General features: G+C 34.6%; 3 protein-coding genes across 9 annotated transcripts; 1 reads left to right on the forward strand and 2 right to left on the reverse strand.

Annotated features, from left to right (window-relative positions):
* Positions 1 to 2,909: 2,909 nt before the first annotated feature.
* Positions 2,910 to 3,876, reverse strand: LOC147287871 (VQ motif-containing protein). The gene has a single exon (XM_086242002.1). It carries the CDS (start codon positions 3,771 to 3,773, stop codon positions 3,033 to 3,035), a length of 741 nt encoding a protein of 246 aa, XP_086098128.1. The 5' UTR covers positions 3,774 to 3,876; the 3' UTR covers positions 2,910 to 3,032.
* A 4,076-nt stretch (positions 3,877 to 7,952) lies between these two features.
* CYP97B3 (cytochrome P450, family 97, subfamily B, polypeptide 3) lies at positions 7,953 to 14,424 on the forward strand. The gene is made up of 14 exons (XM_086241516.1): positions 7,953 to 8,413; positions 9,063 to 9,243; positions 9,557 to 9,664; positions 10,125 to 10,209; positions 10,736 to 10,974; positions 11,494 to 11,667; positions 12,288 to 12,335; positions 12,464 to 12,523; positions 12,723 to 12,809; positions 12,959 to 13,047; positions 13,221 to 13,312; positions 13,577 to 13,638; positions 13,818 to 13,964; positions 14,055 to 14,424. Exons 1-14 carry the CDS (start codon positions 8,268 to 8,270, stop codon positions 14,277 to 14,279), a joined length of 1,743 nt encoding a protein of 580 aa, XP_086097642.1. The 5' UTR covers positions 7,953 to 8,267; the 3' UTR covers positions 14,280 to 14,424.
* A 320-nt stretch (positions 14,425 to 14,744) lies between these two features.
* Positions 14,745 to 18,805, reverse strand: LOC147287873 (protein FAR1-RELATED SEQUENCE 2-like). 7 transcript variants are annotated; one of them, XM_086242231.1, is made up of 9 exons: positions 18,537 to 18,805; positions 16,062 to 18,211; positions 15,906 to 15,962; positions 15,740 to 15,805; positions 15,545 to 15,610; positions 15,397 to 15,459; positions 15,246 to 15,305; positions 15,073 to 15,147; positions 14,745 to 14,976 (listed from the first exon to the last, which is right to left on the reverse strand). In XM_086242231.1, the coding sequence occupies exons 2-9, from the start codon at positions 18,159 to 18,161 to the stop codon at positions 14,902 to 14,904; spliced, it is 2,562 nt and encodes an 853-aa protein (XP_086098357.1). In that variant the 5' UTR covers positions 18,162 to 18,211; positions 18,537 to 18,805; the 3' UTR covers positions 14,745 to 14,901. The 7 variants fall into 7 exon arrangements, with proteins under 7 accessions (XP_086098357.1, XP_086098360.1, XP_086098356.1 ...); XM_086242234.1 differs by having other exon boundaries at positions 15,233 to 15,305; XM_086242230.1 differs by having other exon boundaries at positions 14,745 to 14,970; positions 15,246 to 15,311.
* Between the last annotated feature and the right edge of the window lie 989 nt (positions 18,806 to 19,794).

Genomic DNA, 19,794 nt, shown 5'->3' on the forward strand with positions numbered 1-19,794 from the left:
TAAAGCCCATTTGAGCCCATTTCCAACCCAAATTTGTCTCATCTGTCACAAGTGACAACAAACATACCCTTTTGTCATTATCAATTGTACGGTCCTACCCAACTATAATTTCCTTTTGTGGTTTGAATGTTTGATTGTAAGCAAGGCAAACTCAAACGATGTAAACCTTCCATTTTAAGTAACATGTAACTATGTAAGTGGAAGGCTTTTTATAGTCCAGTACGTATGATATGAGCATATTAAGGGTGCTTACCGTCACCTAATCTTAAAATTAACCATCTTCTAGATGCAATATTTCTACCTTGCCTTATTAAAATATATGCCCGTTTCAAATAAAGCTAGATTATGGCATTACCAACATATATATTTGAGAGGAACTTGTATGTCCCGGGATACCAACTTGTGGTATCCTCTCTCTCTCTCTCTCTCTCTCTCTCTCTCTCTCCACCAACATATCCTTATCAAAGGAACATGCAAATTATTTTCTATATATTTTATTAGAAACATTCATTGTTTGTTTTTCTTTTTCTTTTTTGGCTTGCAATGGATATTTAAACTAAACAAAATATTATCAAAATGAAGTGAAGGGAGTAGCAAAGTTAACTGCTATAGTTCATCATTGTTCATGCATAATAATTCACGCCACATTTATACATCACATAATTGATTTAAAATGCTAGGTGTACTAAATGTGTATCACTTCTCTAATGAGAAATTTTTTTTCACAAGACCGATTCTATATCTTTAATATGTCTATTTTTCTCATTACCTGATAAGTCGACATGTAGTAAAAATGTAATACACTTAGCATTACTCTAATTAATAACGTATATCTCTTATTAATAATGACCTGGAAATCATCAACGGATGGGCTTGAGACAACTTGGTCTATCAAAGTTGGGTTGTAATCTGACTTGGCTTGGATTGAATGGGTCATTGATCAATTAGCGGTTCAGGTAAAGCCCACCCACTAAATTGTGGGTCATATGATCTATCTATGCCCCCCTTTTTTTTTTTTTTTGTGATTAAGAGTTTTACTATTATTTGTCATACATATGAGTATATGACATATCAATATAAATACATGACCAAAATAAAATATGAATATAAGTCCACGTGTTTGACACTTTGACATGACTCAACAATTAAATATAGGGAGTTTGAAACTTCAGGTAGCTAATGATGCTCCCTGGACGAACGAAACTATGAAACCAATCAAAGATTGATGTAATCTTGGTGTATCAAAAGGCACCCATTTAATTCAAATTAGCAAAGATTAGGGCATAATTTACTTGACTTTCTAAAAGTACGATTTCTGCTTTTTAGGTTAATGGGCCCATGATTTGCTTGCATTCATCCCCTCTTCCCTTTCCATTTCTCACTCAAAGAAATCCCTCTTCCAATATCGAAGGTTAATAGAAGGGCCAGACGAGTCACTCGCTCTCGTTCCAGCTTTATAAAAGAAAAAAGAAAAAAGAAACTGCAATTTGTTTCTTCTCTTTTTTCTTTTAACCCTTCATTTGTTGAATCTCTTTCAATAAAAAACATATCTCATTTAAAAGAAATGCTAGTTAGGATAAGTTGTTTACGTATGTATAAATTATTAATAACCGTTAATTGATATAAATTTTATCATATATGAAAACAAAATACAATGAACTTCATGCCAATAATGATTCAAAGTTGCTCACACATTTAATTTCACATTTTTTAAAAAATAAAATAAAAACTCGTTTTGCGTAACCCAGCTAGCCATGGCCACGGGTTACCCAACAATATTGATTAATATTCTTAAGATACCATTTTTCCAAACACCATGTTTTTTTTTTTTTTTAATCTTTGGAAGACATTAATTATCGGCGATACTTTAGCCGCCCCGTCAAGTGGCATGCATGATATATGGAAGAATCCTCATTAGGGGTTCTAAGAGGCACTATGAATAATCTCTCTATTAGGAGTGTCATATTGATGTACATGTGCTGTAAATTAGTTAATTAATTAACACATCAATTAAAATGAATCACGCTAAGTAATAAAATATGTATTTTATTACTTAGCGTGATTCATTTTGGGTTGTCAGTTGTCACATTGAGCATGCCTCTTATAAAACAAGATGACTTTAATATGATTTGGTCATCCCGATCTTATCATGTCCTACTTACATTTCAAAGGAGCATGACAGGAATATGTCTGTGCAAAAATGTTTCTCGGAGTACCAATCAAACTATAAAACTCAGATTTGACCCCGCCATATATATGACTACTATGGAGTTATGGACATCAAAATAAGCTAGCAAGTAGCAAAATAGATCATTGTGATGAAAGAAATTTTTCTGTAACATAAATATAACTGATTTGATATATCAACCCAATAACATGATGACATATATACTCTTATATATTTTTTGTCATCACATAAAATTTTCTCCGGCCAATTTTAAGATAAATCCCTGTTATATGTAAATTTTTTTCCATAGTGATATATATTGATTGGGCTACCCGCTAGGGATATACATAGTCTCTTGTATCCCCTAGCTAGTGTGCATGTTAGGCAAGCATATATTTAATTCAAGCCGCAACTACAAAAAAGAGAGAGAAAGAATATTAGAGGAAAATCCTCCACTCTAATGAAGAAAAGTACAAATTATGTAAACAAAAGCAGAATAAGTTCTGCATTCATAGCATATGTAGTATATTGATTGATTATGTAATTAACTTGACAAAACAAAAGAACCGAACAAGAAAAAGAAAGAAGAAGAAACAAAGCTAAAACAAATTAAAGGCTCCACGTACCTTACCAACAAAAAAAAAAAAAACCACATTATAGTACTAACCAAAGGGCCGGGAAACAACTTAAAAGAAAACATTTGGTATCAAGTCGATCTATTGTTTTTGGAAAAAAACAAACAAAACAAAAAGGATATATAATTCCATAATTTTAAATAAATATGTACATTGGTCAAGAATTGTGTCCTAAAGATAAGTCAGTAGTCTACCTAACTTTTCTGCTTTATGTCCCTCTCACAGTACTCTCAAAACATGAAACTGCTACTCATCCTGTTTTCATTGGAGGGATTAGAATTAGGCCTACCACTCCCACCACCACCACCTGCAGCTGCACCACCCACTTGGGTCCTCGAAGAACCACCACCACCACCACCACCAGCCTCCCTCAAAAACCCTGCTTGATGATCATGATCATCAGATAACACCCCCATGCTTGTGGGCCCCACTACTCTTGCTGCTGATGTTGCTGAGCTCATTGTTTGTGGGTAATTGTTGTTCAGTGACAACAAGTACTGCTGGTAGGGTTGTTGATGTTGTTGTTGTTGTTGTTGTTGTTGCTGTTGTAGTTGTTGCTGTAGGGGATTATAACCCTGGTGCACCATAACTGAACCAGTAGGGTTCACGAACCCTTGTCTGGCCGGCCCGTGCCCAAAGCTAAAATTTGACGGGCCTGCCGAAAACGACGTCGTACTGGGGCCCCCGGTGAATTGCTGCACCATGGCGCGGAAATTTGCGGTGTCCGTGTTGAGTAGCGTGGTGGGTGTTCGCCTTGAAGCCCTTGAGCGCTTGCGCACTGGCTTTGAGACCCGGCCTTCTGGGCTCAAGCTGTTGGTGCTGGAGCTCGGGTTTCCAGACCCGAACTGACTCGCCGTGGCAGCAGAGGCTGTCACGGCGGTGACTGCAGTGGCCTCGGAGACCTGATGGTCCGGGAGGCTCTGGTTGTAGAACTGGAGCCAGTCACTTGGGTTGGACATGGTTCTACTCATGGCCAAATAACAATGTAATGTGAATGAGAGAGAGAGAGAGAGAGAGAGAGAGAGAGAGAGAGAGAGAGAGAGAGAGAGAGAGGAAATGGGAACACTAGCTGAGCTTCTTTGGGGTTTTTCTTTGTTTGGTTTAGAGGGAGGGAATGAGAGTATAGGGTTGAGTTATTTATGGAGGCTTAATGGGTCAAATCAAGACTTTTCGGGATGATCTGGACCGTCAATTTGGGAAAGATGAATGTTATGTCACGTGACCTGGCACGTGGGTGGTGGCTGTGGGAGGGAGGAAAAAGTGTTTGGAATGTAGCAAAATTAAAATGGGGGTTTCTGGAAGGAAGTGTTTGTTTGTTTTAAACTTATGAGGTTTTTTTTATTTAGTATTTTGACTATTATTTTAACGTGGAATTTAAATTTTTATTTGTTCTAATTGAATATTTAAATTTTTATTTTGTGTTTAATAGATATTCATGTGAATATTTGTTAAAATTGTTAATAGAAATTAGGGACAATATGATCACTTCAAAAAAATTCTATTTTAATTATAATTTTTTGTTTGTTGTGGGTTTTTTTTATAATTTTAAACATATAAAGAAAATAATTAAAATATATTTTAACTATATTGCCCTTAATTTTTGTTGATAATTTTAACAGAAATTTATTTTTGTACCTATTAGATACAAAATAAAAGTTTAAGTACTCAATTGAGATAAATAAAAGTTTAAGTAACACATTAAAATAAGGATCAAAATTTAAATACTAAAAAAAAAAAAAAAAAAAACTTAAAAAGCATATGGCATGGGATGGATGATGGGGTTAACTAGTTGTGTGTGCATGGTTCCTGGAAGCAACACCAGTCTCGCCAGCTTGATCATGATGACATCAGCGTGGGACTCGTGGTGGTGGTAGGTGACTTGTGACACTTGGAAGACGTCTTGGGTTATTCATTTTGGGCCGAGGAAGAAGCAACCGAGCACCTTCCAAACCTTTTTGTCTTTTGGAGCCCAAATAATAAGTCTTTATTTGGGCCATAATTAATACTTTAATATAATCATATAATTATTATTTTTTTAACATTTTTACTTCTTATTGTATCATTTTCTTTTTTCCAACACATAAACTCATAAAGTACAGGCACATTTCCTGTGGATAGCTCAAGCACTATAGTCTATAGAAGTCATTTTGTCTTATTATTGCACCCATTTTTGTTGGCTGATTGGTCAAGCTGTTGAGCAGATAGAAACGAAACCATAGGTCATAATTATTTTACATTTATATATATATATATATTTTTCTTACCTACATTAAGATTTTAATTTACTCACACGAGTTCGATATTGCTCTTAAAATCTACTTCTTACCCACCCCAACTCATTGTCACTTTAGCTGAAGCTAGTGACGGCTTGATTAATTTACTGTTAATTTTTAAATATTTCTGATTCTAAGTACCTAACCCTACAATTAATAGATATATTATGCAGACCCTAACCTTTTTTAAATAAAATAAGGATAATCTAGTTTATCTTCCAAAGATGAAAATATTTTACCAATGGCTTATATACCTAAGATGACAAAATCATCATTTCTTTTCATATATTTTTCTTCTATTTAGTGCTGCTTAGCTCATTTGATTCACCCATACCTCTTGCTTTTCAACTTTAAGGTTTCTAAAATTCTGAAATCTCCAGAAGGTGAAGACCAAACCTTTAAAGTGCCATGAATTGTGTCATGTCTCATATCCCCAAACAACCATTTTTAAACTAAAAATATGAACCATAGAGATAAGGAAAAAAAAATACAAGTCAAATCAAAGTATCATTTTTCATATCTTTTATAGTTGATGGATGTAGACTTGTCTACTTTGATTGTTCTTTCAATAACACTTAAATGATTATTCATCAACCAAATATACAATATACTCGTAAATGGTATATATATCATTTATCTTATAATAAATAATCGCATGATTAATATGTAAAGAGTTACAAGAGTGTAGGTAAATACACCCTATGTAAATTTTTCTCCATAGTAATGTGTGGCTCTTAGTTCTTCCGCTTCTAGGATAAATTCTTTCGTATGTGTCTCATAAAAAGAATTAATAGGTTGATGAATTATTATTATGATGATATAAACATAATAAATGTTTCTTCTATCTCACATGATGAAAGTTAAAAGGGAAAGAGATAAAGAATAATAAATAATAAAAAAGATTAATTATAATTGAACACAGTAATAACTAATAATTAAGTGCCATAGAAATAGCCAAAAACTTATGCAATATTTATTTTGAACCTTCTCTAATATAGCTACCCCAGCTTATTTTGTAAAGGTGTCAACCCATGTGATTAATTTCAAAGTTGGGTTTGAATATTCCATGATTCCATGTGTCATTGTGATGGAACCTTAATTAATGTGGGGTTAAATATAAAAATGGTCTACAAACTTTACAATGAATCTCAATTTAGTCCATTAACTATAAAAAGTGTCAGTTTAGTCCACAAACTTTTCAAGTTGTATCAAACCAGTACAAACGTTAACTTCTATCGAAAAATTTAACGAAAAGTGATCATGTGCACAACAAGTGACCACATTTTCAGAGGTATTTCAGTCCGTTCATCACATTTTCATGTGACCAATTCCGTTAATTTTTTTATTAAAGTTAGCGTTTGTACTGTTTTGGTACAAATTGAAAAGTTTGTGGACCAAATTGACACTTTTATAGTAGACCAAATTGAGATTCACTGTAAAGTTCGTAAACCATTTTGTATTTAACCCTAATTAATAATTATAGATATGCATAAAGTCGATAGTCATCACTTTGAAAATCCAAAAATAGTACGTAATAAAATTAAGAAGATACCATATTAGGTATTAGTAAAAAAACCGTATTACATGTTAATTTGTTCCCCAAACCCTTTAGTCTTTAATTTTGTGAGACTACCAGTTTTTTAGCTTACATGTGCACAAGACTGTTCTTCCTTGTTTGGAAATAAGAAGTTTTTTAGCTTAGCAATGCTTTACTAAAAACACTTTTGTTAGAAAAATATAAATTTTTTTTTTAAATTTAAATACTTTTTGTAAATGTATTTGGAAGCGTTCTTCACATCAGAAAGAGCTTCCAAATACTTTTATAATTCAAAAAAAATTAAAATTTTTTTGTCAAACGCAAGTAAAAGTATTTTTGACTATTTAAAATCATTTTTAAGCTTACTAAAAACACTGCCAAACATACATCGCCTCCCCCAAACAGAAAACAAATAAAGACCCAACTCTCAACCACACAGAATGATTGATCAGAGAAAGACAAAGGCAGTCAAAGAAGATTATATATGTTAGAGTAAGACAGGGATGATCAAGAATATAAATATATCACTCTGTTACAAATTTCAAACACATGACGCCTTATTGCCCACGTTCTTTTTGACTGGTCAGTTGTTAAGGTGTCTCTCTAAGTCTATACATCTTCTTGCTCAATCTGCGGCAACCCATGACTAATATTTATACATTTTTCCACTGTCTGGTATGTTCCAACTTCCAACTTCCAATAAACCACTTCCTCATCCTAATCCTAATGTTATGTGAAAACAGATACTGTGTTTATGTCTGAAAATGACATTAATATAGAAAAAAGAATCAAATTCAAATCAAAGTCTGAAACGAGATAATTTTGTGCATAAACACAATATCAAAGCAGAAAATAAAATATAAACAATGGATTGAAACTCATGTGTAAATAAATTATGATCTGAATGCTTATGAAACAACCTAGACAATTTAGTAATTTAGTAATACCTATCTACTTAATTTGTCTCAACTCAACCTGTTTTAAGTGTTTAGGGTGTCTGCACTCTGTGGCGGGTGAAGTAATAGTCAATGTGGGCCATTCTTAGACCCAACCAGAAATCCACGAGCGCCCTGCTTTCAAATTTGTCAACAACAACTTTATTGGTTTGGAACGGTCAAATTTCAGAATGAACTGTCTCATTCAGCCATTGTTGAATTGGTGCTTGCAGTTCCAAGGCCCATCTGGACAGTCTTGGGCTTATGGGTTATGTTTAGGCCCACACACAAATTCAGTCTGGGCCACCAACTTCATGCAACAGTACTAGGAACATATTGGAGTAAGAAGTGGTGGGTGTCCCCCAACTCCTAAGCACGATGAGGAAAGTGGAGGAGGAAGCACATTGCACACAGCCACTAATTTATTCATCCTCACATTTGTGCTCACTTTGTTAGGTTAGGCTATGGATAACAGTCTTCACTGATTAGTGGGGAGACAGAAGAATGTGACAAGTAAATTACTGATAATTTAGGAATTGATTTATTGAGAAAGGGTAGCTACCTTTTCAGCTTTTCTTTCATGTTTATGCTGAATAAATGTAATAACTTTAAGTTTTAAGTGTTTAGCTCACTCGTACTAAACTACTAATAAAGTAATAAGTAATATCCCCAGCTGAACCCATTGCTTCAACTCAAGAGCTGACTGCTGCCTATTGCCTGATGGCCATAGCTGCTTCTTCTCTTTTGCATCCTCCCTCTTCCCCAACTCTCATTAATGTCAACTTTCAGAGGAGTGATTTTGGTTGCTTTCACTCTTCAACCACCACTCATCTTTTCAATTCCAAGCCCAAACGCTCTCCTATCAGGTACCTCTCTTTCTTTTAACTGTGACTATTAGTTTATTTGCACTCCTGTTCAATTGGGTACTGAGAATTTGGTGGAGAATGATAAAAAGCATCAATCACTTGGTACCCATATACTCATTTAAGCAGCTAAACAGTTTATAGTTTATGGGTCTCTTAGATAAGTTGTTTTCTTTTGAAGTTTAAATGTTTTAGCTTCTTGCGGATATGAAACTAGTACCATGAGATGAGAGTGAGAAAGTTAGAAACCTTCTCTTCTGATTCTTGTTCTACAATTTCTGGGAAACCAAACATGCTTCTTCATCTTTGAAGCTTGGCTCATATTTATTATTTTGTATTTCGTTTTTCTTCCTCAATCATTTTGTCATGTTTTTTCTGTATCTGATATATGAACTTGGTAAGAGAAAATAGAAGACAAGAAAATTGAAACTTATACTTCAGTTTGGTTCCAGGGAAAAAAGAAAAAAAGAGGAAAAACTCAAATTAAAGTCTGTTGTGTACAAATAATAGAGTGAGTACTGAGTACCATGGAACTTATACTATCTTAGGAAATAAAGAGCGGAATATATAGGAATCAATTTTTTTTTCTTTCGTTTTATGCCTTAAATTTATTCTAGAATTATGCAATATGGGGTGAATTTACTAAATGTAGGTGCCAATCGACTAGTACTGATGAACCAAAAACAAAAAGAAGTTTACTTGACAATGCAAGCAATCTCCTTACTAATTTGTTAAGTGGTGGAAATCTTGGGTCTATGCCCATAGCTGAAGGTGCAGTCTCCGATTTGTTTGGTCGGCCTCTCTTCTTTGCACTGTATGATTGGTTCTTAGAGGTACACATACTTCGCAAGTTTTGCTCATTAAATGCTCTAATCTAAATTATAATTTCCTGCCGTCAATTCATGTTTTTGTGTCTGCTCTGCTGGTTGATTGGTTTTTGGCCCCTTGGAGGCTAGTTGTATTGAGGTAGACATGGAGACAGAGAGATGGTTGGGTAGAGGTTTATTAATTGTTCACTTCCTTGTTTTAGATTATAATTTTAATGAATGACAAATCCAGATAGCATGGCTCCATGTACTATTTGGGCCTTCTGAGTACAATTGTTCATTATTCCTTTTCTCTTTAAACTTTTGTTTGACTTGACAGCATGGCTCCGTGTATAAGCTTGCGTTTGGACCAAAAGCATTTGTTGTTGTATCAGATCCCATTGTAGCAAGGCATATTCTTCGAGAAAATGCATTTGCTTATGACAAGGTACTACCTAATAATATGTTTCTAGACTCCCCTTGTTTAACAAGAATTTTGTTTGCTGCTTCCATTTTCATTTTCCATGTCTATATTGTAACTCGTCATTAGAATATTATGTTACTTTAGAAATAAACTCATCGTTAGTATATTTGCTTTCTGCCAATTTGAAGTGTAGAAGAGCATATAGTCTTGATTGGGTCTCCTTACTCATCAGCTACTTTATCTCACACCATGTATTAGGACTGAGAGGAATAAACTTTGCAAATAAGCAGTGTTCTGCACCCTCTCTCTCTCTCTCTCTCTCTCTCTCTCTCTCTCTCTCTCTCCTCACTCCATTAAACAACATATATAGATGAGTGTGTATTAATTTTTAAGCTCCTTATACAGTCATTTTTGTGTATTTAATTTTTAAGCTTCTTATACAGTCATTTTTACTTATTTGAATCTGTTCCACACTTTTACTTAGGGAGTTCTGGCTGATATTCTAGAACCAATAATGGGCAAAGGACTTATACCTGCTGACTTTGACACTTGGAAGCAGAGGAGAAGAGGTGAGCAGTTACAATAAAGGCTTTATTACACTTTATCCACCTGAATTTTGAGCTCAATCTCACTTTACCACCTAAACAAAAAATTGTGTCAATTTACCACCTGAATTAAAAATTTGTTGCAATGTACCACCTATGGTTCATTTTGTCTAAATTTTTGTTAAAAATAAGAGTGTTTTGGTATTTTTAAGTCAGTTTTTTATTGTGTTAAAAGCAAATAAAGTTTTAAAAAATCATTTTTTCTAACAATAGGAACTTGAAAAAGAGCAAAACACTCTTATTTTTAACAAAAGTTTAAAGAAAATGAGCCACAGGTGGTACATTGCAACAAATTTTTAATTCAGGTGGTAAATTGACACAATTTTTTTTAGGTGGTGAAGTAAGATTGAGCCCAAAATCCAGGTGGGTAAAATGTAAAAAAGCCTAGTTATTTAGACCACTTTTATTAAATAAGGCACTTGTATTGTAATTGTGTAAATGATAATGTTCCATAATACAGAGATTTACCAACCATATCATGATTTTGCAGTTATTGCTCCAGGGTTCCATTCCTTATACTTGGAGGCTATGGTCAAAATATTTAGAAATTGTTCAGAAAAAACAATATTAAAATTTGAGAAGCTACTAGAAAGAGAGGACTTGCATGGGGGGAAGAAAATTGAGTTGGATCTTGAAGCAGAGTTTTCAAGTTTGGCTCTTGATATTATTGGTCTTGGTGTCTTCAACTATGACTTTGGTTCTGTTAACAAAGAATCTCCTGTGATTAAGGTTTGGCAAAAGGAAAATACATTCTAATGACTCCTTAATTGTTGTATCTGACTTTCAGTGCATATCATGATGATGTCCTTTTCTCCAAGAACATTGGTGTTGAGAATATAAAATTCCATATCGAGAAGCCTTGCATTACAATACATAAACTTTTGAGGTGGAGATTTTGAGCCTCTCCACCCATTTTCAATTGATTTTGAGTTCAATGCTCTAACTTTAACAATTGGGTTTTTATATTCTGTTATACGTGCATTTTTTGTATTCTGTTATTTATACCTTACATAAAAGTTCTCATCTCTACCAGTTTCTGGAGTGAACAGAAGTTGACCATCAGATCAGTGAATACTAATTTACTTCTTTCTTTCTTTTCTTTTTAAATAATTAATTAATCATTGTGAACTGTTACTCTATTGGAGTTTATAATATTACCCTTTTTCCCCTTATTATTATAAATATTGATTTAGCATTCTTGTTAGCTATATTTAATGCTAAGAATTCTTATCCAGCTCTTTTGTACAGGCAGTATATGGTACTCTTTTTGAAGCTGAACATAGATCCACGTTTTACTTCCCATATTGGAAATTTCCCCTGGCAAGGTGGATAGTCCCCAGGCAACGGAAGTTCCAGAGTGACCTGAAGATTATAAATGACTGTCTTGATGGACTCATCAGAAATGCAAAAGAGACCAGACAGGTTAGGTGAAACTTAAGCCAAGTGAAATGGACGTAGGTGAATATTTAACACAAATATCTATGCAGTCATGTAACAATTGATATTTGTTTAATGAATGGACTTCTAATTCTGCACTAGAAAGACCATTACCCAGTAATTGTGACATATAAGCAGGGTCATGACTAAGATGCTGTCAAAATTAGCCATCCCTTTCACTTTCTGCACGTTTATATTTGATTTATAGGATTAAACCTTTGATCTACCATGCCCCAACTTAGCTAAGGATGAGGAGTACTAGTGCACTTAAGTAGTTATTTCTACGTTGAATCTTTTTACAATCCATAACTACAAAGTTTAAATGTTGAATGAAGCATGCTGGTATTGGAAGATGAAATAGTAGTTTGAATTCTCCAAAGTCACTTTGGAGAAACAGGGAATGGTAATTGATGGCCATTGGACAAGGAAAACGTGATGATTTATATTCCTTATGTTTTCTTCCGGTAAACATCAAATTCAGTTTCGTATGGTTCAATGTCGTCTTAATGTCTGTTAAACTTGTTTACCAGTGGAATAGACATAAGCAAACTCACAAAATTAATCGCCAGTATCTAGAACTGTATTTTGATTACATTCTGTGGCAGGAAACAGATGTTGAAAAACTGCAACAAAGGGACTACTTAAATCTGAAGGTGGGGAAATCTGTAACTGAAAATATTGTCCAACTTACATATGCTAGTGAACTCTAAAGATAAGTGGTTATAGTTAGATGCTTTGCAGAAGTGTCAAAATTCTGGTATTGTAACAATGAAGTTTGCAGGATGCAAGTCTACTGCGTTTTTTAGTTGATATGCGTGGAGCTGATGTTGATGACCGTCAGGTAAATACTTGCAAAACTTAAATGGTGTTAGAGACACGATTTATGAACAAATAATGAAATAAATAATAGGATACGCTGATCCACAAGTGCTGTTCCTTCACATTGGGCATGTCTGAATTACTCTCGAGTATTTTCACAATTTAATTACTTTTAGAGTGCTTTTACCATTCAAATTCACATTACCTGTGGATTTTGATAGCTAAGGGATGACTTGATGACAATGCTTATTGCTGGCCATGAAACAACAGCTGCTGTCCTTACTTGGGCTGTTTTCTTCCTTGCACAAGTATGATTCTTCATTTCCAACTTTAATGTTGCATCCTTGTTAGGTTTTAGAATAAATTTATGCAGATTAGTTTTTTAATGGCTTCTTTGGACCAATAAACTCTCTCATCCCCACTTCTTTGTACTGACAATTATTTTGCTTTGTTGCAGAACCCATCCAAGATGAAGAAAGCACAAGCAGAGATTGATTCAGTACTTGGGCAGGATGGACCAACTTACGAATCACTTAAAAATTTGGAGTATGACCCTAAGATATTGACTGAACTTCTTTCATTCACTTGTAGTTGTGTCATGAAAAGCTTGCCAATGTTTTTTAATATATACACTGCTGATTACTTCAACTTGGCTCATTTGCACCCTTATTGCTTGCTCAAAGTGTAATGATGTTATTTATATAATATGTTCCTTTCAGGTACACAAGACTTATTGTGGTAGAGGCTCTTCGTTTGTATCCTCAACCTCCCTTGCTTATTAGACGTTCTCTCAAATCAGATGTAATACCAGGTATTAATAAGGCAATAGAACGATGCTGATTCTATGCTCAGCATGACATAAACCTGTAAACTTTATATCCAGTAGTGCTCATAATCGCAACAATATAAAGTGGTATTATAAGATTTTTTTTTTCTTTTGGAAAGTAGACCTCAGGATTGAACTTGATGTTTTACGACATTGCTTTATGGATTTATAATCTTTAAACATCATACAACAAATATTTATTTCTTGTCATATCTAGGTTAAGACAGGGACTTTATGTCCATTGTGCAGGAGGGTACAAGGGTGATAAAGATGGTTATGTGATTCCTGCTGGGACTGATATCTTCCTCTCTGTGAGTAGAAGCATTTAACTTTCCTTCTTTCTTCTTGAATTTCTTTAAAAATGTATGAATTAATACTACTCCTCAAGATAATGCTAAGCCTGGGCCTCAGATCTATCTGTCATAAGGTCTTTGCCTTGCACTTCCACTTTCAACCTATAGTATTATGTTCCAAAAATTTGTCCATTCAGGTATACAATCTCCATAGGTCTCCACATTTTTGGGACAATCCAAATGCATTTGAACCAGAGAGGTTTTTAGTGCAAAAGAAGAGTGACATTGAAGGATGGGCTGGTTATGACCTTTCTCGAAGCCCCGGAGCATTGTACCCGAATGAGGTAAATACTAGTCGCTACCATTTTTGAAGCATAAATTTACGTTCTCACAGTTATGACATCAAGTAATGGATTTATGATTGCAATTATCAGATTATAGCAGATTTTGCTCTCTTACCTTTTGGTGGAGGGCCAAGAAAATGCGTCGGAGACCAATTTGCTCTCATGGAGTCAACTGTAGCATTGGCTGTGCTGTTGCAGAAGTTCAATGTAGAGCTTAAAGGATCTCCAGAATCCGTGGAACTAGTGACAGGGGCAACAATTCATACGAAGAATGGATTGTGGTGCAAATTAAGGAAGAGGTCTGATGTACACTGACATACTAAATACCATATACAGAAGGGACATTGATGATAATTGTCCAGTGCTTTCTTCTTGTTACCACTTACCAGCTACAGACTGACATTTATTATTTAACAGAATAAGATGTACTTTTTCCATTAAAAAAAAAAAAATTTGCTAATTTTGTTATACAATGAAATAAGAACACTGCTACAATTAACCGAAATTATTTTCTAAATTTTTGTACATCAACTCATGTGACAGTCTTTATTTTCTTTATTATATTTATAACTGAACTTACTCTAAACTTGGTTGATTTTTAGAAAACAAAACAGTGTCATTGTGCACTCTGAAAATCCTTGACACTCTGTTCGCTCTGAAAATCCTTTTCTATAATGTGCCTCATAATTGTCACATCATTTGGTGATAAAAATTTGAAAATAAATTTTGTTTTTTTTTAATTACAAAATATGAACAAATACTCGTTAATCTATAGATGGGCCAATGACGGCGTTGCATAAATTCAATTTATATCGTTGGAACATCATTTTGTACAAAATACTTGTCTATACAATCTTTTTCATCCCTGTTTACAAGCGTAGGCTTAATTTACAACCGCGCAACAGTTTCAGATCAATGGATGGCCATACTTTCTCCGCTACTGCGATGGGTGCCTATCGTGTGGATGCTTTGACGCATTGCCATCTAAGCGTGAGGAGCCTACAGACTGCTCCTGCAGCCAAAAAGTCATTGAGCACATGAAATAAAGATCCCATGTCAAATAGAAAACCAGTAAGCCACAATCCAATTGGGGTATTTAAATGCGCACTATATCTTGCAGATTGTCCTGAATGTCAAAGCAGCTATGCACTGTTGGAGCTCTGAAACCAAGTTGTCCCTGCAACTACAGAAGAAACCCAAAAAACAACACACTGCTTATATAGAAATTCTATGTGATGAATCATACTGCTTCTTAAAATGCCAAATACCAAAATCCAGTACCACTCCTTGCATGCTCTGTTGGGTCTCATAGTGACCAGCACGCGTTGGTAATGAATGCAACTGTCCCTGACCAAAATCAAAAGAAAATGTTTGCATTCTAAATTATTATGAAAAATCATAAGGATCAGAATAAAGACCATGGACCCCGTACCTCTGTGGCCTGTTGATTGCCATAATAAACATCACGTATAGGAGAAATTGAGTTCAACTGTCCCTGATATAAGTATAAAAAAATACTTGAAATAAATACTATCATATAAAGGATTAAAAGCTGCAGTCAGGAAGAAAATATGTCATACCATTCCTTGCAAATTCTGTTGAGCACCATAATAGCTATCATGAGCACGAGCTCTAGATCCAAATTCCTACAAACATATAAAAGCCCATTTAAAAAATATATATTATAATAATAATAATTTTAATACTGTGGTCTGCATACATATCAGCAAATTATTATTGCCATATCTTGGCATAACATAGCAGTTTCATATTACCCCTTGCGATTCCTGCTGAGGAACGTAACAATTATCAAGGTTATGTGCTCTGGAGTTCATCTGTTCCTACATTTAAAAGCCATAATTAAGTGTAATATAACAGTTGAAAACACATTAGATGTAAAATGAGTGAGACATTCAGGACAAAGATGATAATGAGACAAACCATCTGCTGGCAGCTCTCTTGCAACCTGATAGTTATACCATCTGGCTCAGTTTGCCCCTACAATATATAAAAATCCACTTCAGGGGAATATCGATGATTAGGATGATCCAAGAAAAGTTGTAGTGTCTGCAAGCAAAAGATCAAGCCTTAACCAACCTTTCTTTTTTTGTATGTTTTCTTTTTCTTAGACGGCTTGGCCATACTGCTGCTGGGATTAATTTCGACATCATTAAAACCATGAATAACTGACATGTTGGGCTCCGGAGCACTCCTAACAGAATTATTGGCATCCACACAATGTTTTAATACTTCCTCTAATGCCTGAAATGCAACGTGGTAGGTTTCAAGAGATAAAGACCCCTCTTCGCCCAATTTAACTGCTAATTTACACAGATCATTGAAACGTTGCACCCTGTAGTTAAGCCTCTTCGATACATCACTAATAGCACGCCTAACTTTTGCATCTTTCGTCCAACGCTTCAAAATATAATGGGATGGGATTCTGGAAACACCAGACATTTGAAGGACCAGAATTGCATGTCTACAGAGAAAACCTCTGTATTCAAATGAATGACATAAACAACACACTTTTAATTCTGCCTCATTCCAAGCTACAATGAAATTCTGGCGTTCCTCCAAATCATCAACCCGGAAGATTACAGTTCCTTCATCTTCACCTTCTTTCTGCAAATGACAAGAAACCACTCCCAAAACTTCAACCTGGAATTTTTTAAATACCGCATCTGTATAGATAGTTGACATTTGCTTCTCAAAAGATGAGAGAGATCTTAATCCAGGTTGTTTATGCTGTGTTTCAAAAGCAGCATTGGCTTCCATGTCATACCTATCCTTCAAAAATGCTTTGTACTGATCAATAAAATCCTTAACTGTAGCTTCTTGAGAAATGTACCTATCAAAGAATGAAGTTATACTTCCAGATCGCTCAATTGTTGACATTCCAGCCAAAAATAAATCCTTCATAAAAGTTGGGGCCCACTTTTTACGATCTTCGTGCAATGATTGAACCCATTCATTTTCTCTTAGTTCAAATCTATCAACCAATTTCCACCATTTCTTTTCAAATTGTTGAACTGTCCAAGACCGGTAAATGCACTTGTTGAATTTTTCCATAAATATTTCATTTTCCTTCATGAAGCAACCCGCATTTTCAGGAATCCTAGTCAATACATGCCATAAACAAAAACAATGGTATGCATAAGTAAACACATCTGCTACAGCTTCTTTCAAGTATTTGTCTTGATCAGTGATAATCAGTCTTGGAGCTTGGCCACCCATTGCTTTAAGCCATGTCCGCATTAACCAAACAATACTCAATGTAGTCTCTTCTCCAATCAATGCACACCCAAGCAAAATGTACTGGAAGTGATGATTTACTCCAAAAATAGGAACAAAAGGAATTTTATATTTGTTTCTAACATAATAAGTATCAAAGAAGACTACATCACAGAAACTGCTATAATCATGCCTACATTTTGCATCAACCCAAAATACACTTCTCAGTCGTTTTTCATGGTCAAAATCTATTGCATAAAAGAAGTTGGGATTCTCATCCTGCATAGACATAAAATATTCAAACATTACTCGTACATCTTCCCCATCTAAAGCCAACTGCAGACCCTTCTTTTGACAAGCAACAATATCAGATTTCTTGTTCCTTCCCCTGATAGCATAATCAAAATCATCTGGACACATCTCATGGTTGTGATCCTTTACGAAACTATGTATGACCCATTTCCCATCCTGTTTCCTCTTCATATGCAAGCAAGCTTTGCAGTCTGTCTTTATCATAGATGGTCTTGGATTGATACTTGTGCCCGACTCGCGCTTGCTTCCAAATCTAGAACATGCAATTTTGATATCAATGAATTTTCCAGATTTTTTTGAGCGTCGACTGGCTTTAATTGTGATGCCAAATCCCACAGACCGAGCATATTCTCTGTAGTAGCAATAAGCTTCTTCCTTCGACTCAAATTCCAAACCATTTTGGGGCTCACGAACGACCCCCTTATCAACAACATTCACCCTGAAATTGTTCGCATCATCTTGATCCTGAAAACCTGAAACACTTGGGTTTGCATTCAATCCACGAGCTTCCTTAACATGTTCACTCGTTGTCGAAGGATTAACATGCTGCTCAACATTTATCTCATGTGCGACATCCACAATGTTAACATGTTTATCTGACCTAAGGTCTAACTTGTCCTGCTCGCAAGGCAGTTCAAGATCTATCTCCATAGAAGAAAACAAAGCTTATGCAATGCAAAAGCTCATTTGATTGAACTTACCTGGATATGAAAATAAAGAGTAAAAACTAAGTAATAAGTATAGCTATACTAAGAAAATTGAGAATGAACAGAATTTTATAAGCCATCTAACACTGCAATAATTATATTTCCCACATAATATACCCTTCAGTATATTAAGACCAAAAAGACGAGAAATTATTGGCTTTAATAACACGCTAAAAGCTTCAAATGAAAAAAATAAGCATCACAAATTTGAAAGACTATATGTTTAGGGAGTAAGAAGATCACAAATGTAACAATGATTCAAAATACTATCTTGAAACAAATGGAGAAAAATAAGAAAAGAAAGGAAATTGGTAATTACCCCTTGTTTTGGGAGCTCAGCAACAGCAACAGCAACTGCAACTAAACATTTTCCGCTCAGTTTGAGAAATTGTAAGACTTGGGTGTTTCAGTTTTCCTTTTGTTTTTCCTCGATTTTCCTAGAAACCAAACAGGCAAGGCAGTAAATCCGAAAACAACGACGAGAAATCGATGTCAGCAACACAAAAAGGAGGGAATCATCAGAGTGAAGTGTTTGTACCGCGCAAAGTCTGTTTTACACGCTGCCACCACACAGACTCATAGACACAGAGATTCAAGTCCGAAGCGGTTACCGACCATATTAGATCGGGTTCAAGTTTACCCTGTTTATTTTTTTTTTTTTTGGGCTTATTTACACATTTATCCTTTAAAATTACTTTCCATCCTTAAAGTTTATTGTCTTAATTTTTCCACTATAAGTTTCTTGTGTCTCACATACCCGAAACCGTTAATTTATGTGAAACACAAAAGAAATTTATAGAAGTAAACTTAAACAATAAATTTTAAAATAGTGAAGTGAGACGAAACTATAATTTCATTGAGCAATTGTGCAAATAAGCCTTTTTTTTTCCCTTAGACAGTTAGATTTGTGTTTGGTTTTCTTTTATGCTTTTTTTCAAACATAAGAAAAAGATGTGGGATAAAAAGGAAAAAGAAAAAAAATATGTGTGGTTGGTCCCTTAGAATGAAATGAATAAATTGATTGATATTTTCTTTTGGGAAAATTTTAGCTAAAGAAGTTCAACTATACTTCATGTTTTTATTCATGACATGAATTTCACTTTATGTCAACTGAGGAGTAAAATTTTTATTTTGTGTCAATTAAGAACATTGTTTTTTTTTTTTTTTCATTTTTTATCTCAACTTTGACCCGACGTTGAACTCATTAAATCTTCAAAAAAATTATACTGAGTTTAAAGATATGCATCTACTCTTTACAACCATATAAAAATCACCCAAATTGAATCTCTACAACTCCAAATAATCGACCCTAAACTAGAGTATTCGAAATTGTCTAATTTTTCATATATTTTTTCAGAAGTTCGATTAGACAGTTTCGGGTACCCTACTTTGGGGTCGATTATCTAGAGTTGTAGATGTCTGATTTGAGTGATCTTTTTATAGTTGTAAAGAGGAGATGCATAGCTTTAAAACCCAGTATAAGTTTACTGAATTTGGTGAAGGTTTGATGGGTCTAACGGCGGGCCAAAATTGAGATAAAAATTGAAAAAATAAACTGGGTCCTTAATTGACAAGAA

The sequence above is a fragment of the Dryas octopetala genome, chromosome 4 (assembly GCF_963921425.1).
Source record: "Dryas octopetala chromosome 4, drDryOcto1.1, whole genome shotgun sequence".
Lineage (NCBI taxonomy): Eukaryota > Viridiplantae > Streptophyta > Magnoliopsida > Rosales > Rosaceae > Dryas > Dryas octopetala.

Excerpts from the sequence above, each read along its gene's own strand:
- LOC147287871 (XM_086242002.1), bottom strand. The coding sequence starts at position 3,773 with ATGAGTAGAACCATGTCCAACCCAAGTGACTGGCTCCAGTTCTACAAC.
- CYP97B3 (XM_086241516.1), top strand. The coding sequence starts at position 8,268 with ATGGCCATAGCTGCTTCTTCTCTTTTGCATCCTCCCTCTTCCCCAACT. Across the intron at positions 10,210-10,735 it reads TTGGAAGCAGAGGAGAAGAG|TTATTGCTCCAGGGTTCCAT; the intron begins GTGAGCAGTTAC and ends ATGATTTTGCAG. Across the intron at positions 13,048-13,220 it reads GAATCACTTAAAAATTTGGA|GTACACAAGACTTATTGTGG; the intron begins GTATGACCCTAA and ends TGTTCCTTTCAG.
- LOC147287873 (XM_086242228.1), bottom strand. The coding sequence starts at position 18,161 with ATGGAGATAGATCTTGAACTGCCTTGCGAGCAGGACAAGTTAGACCTT. Across the intron at positions 15,963-16,061 it reads AAACATACAAAAAAAGAAAG|GGGCAAACTGAGCCAGATGG; the intron begins GTTGGTTAAGGC and ends TATATATTGTAG. Across the intron at positions 14,977-15,072 it reads AGGACAATCTGCAAGATATA|GAGCAGTCTGTAGGCTCCTC; the intron begins GTGCGCATTTAA and ends TTTTGGCTGCAG.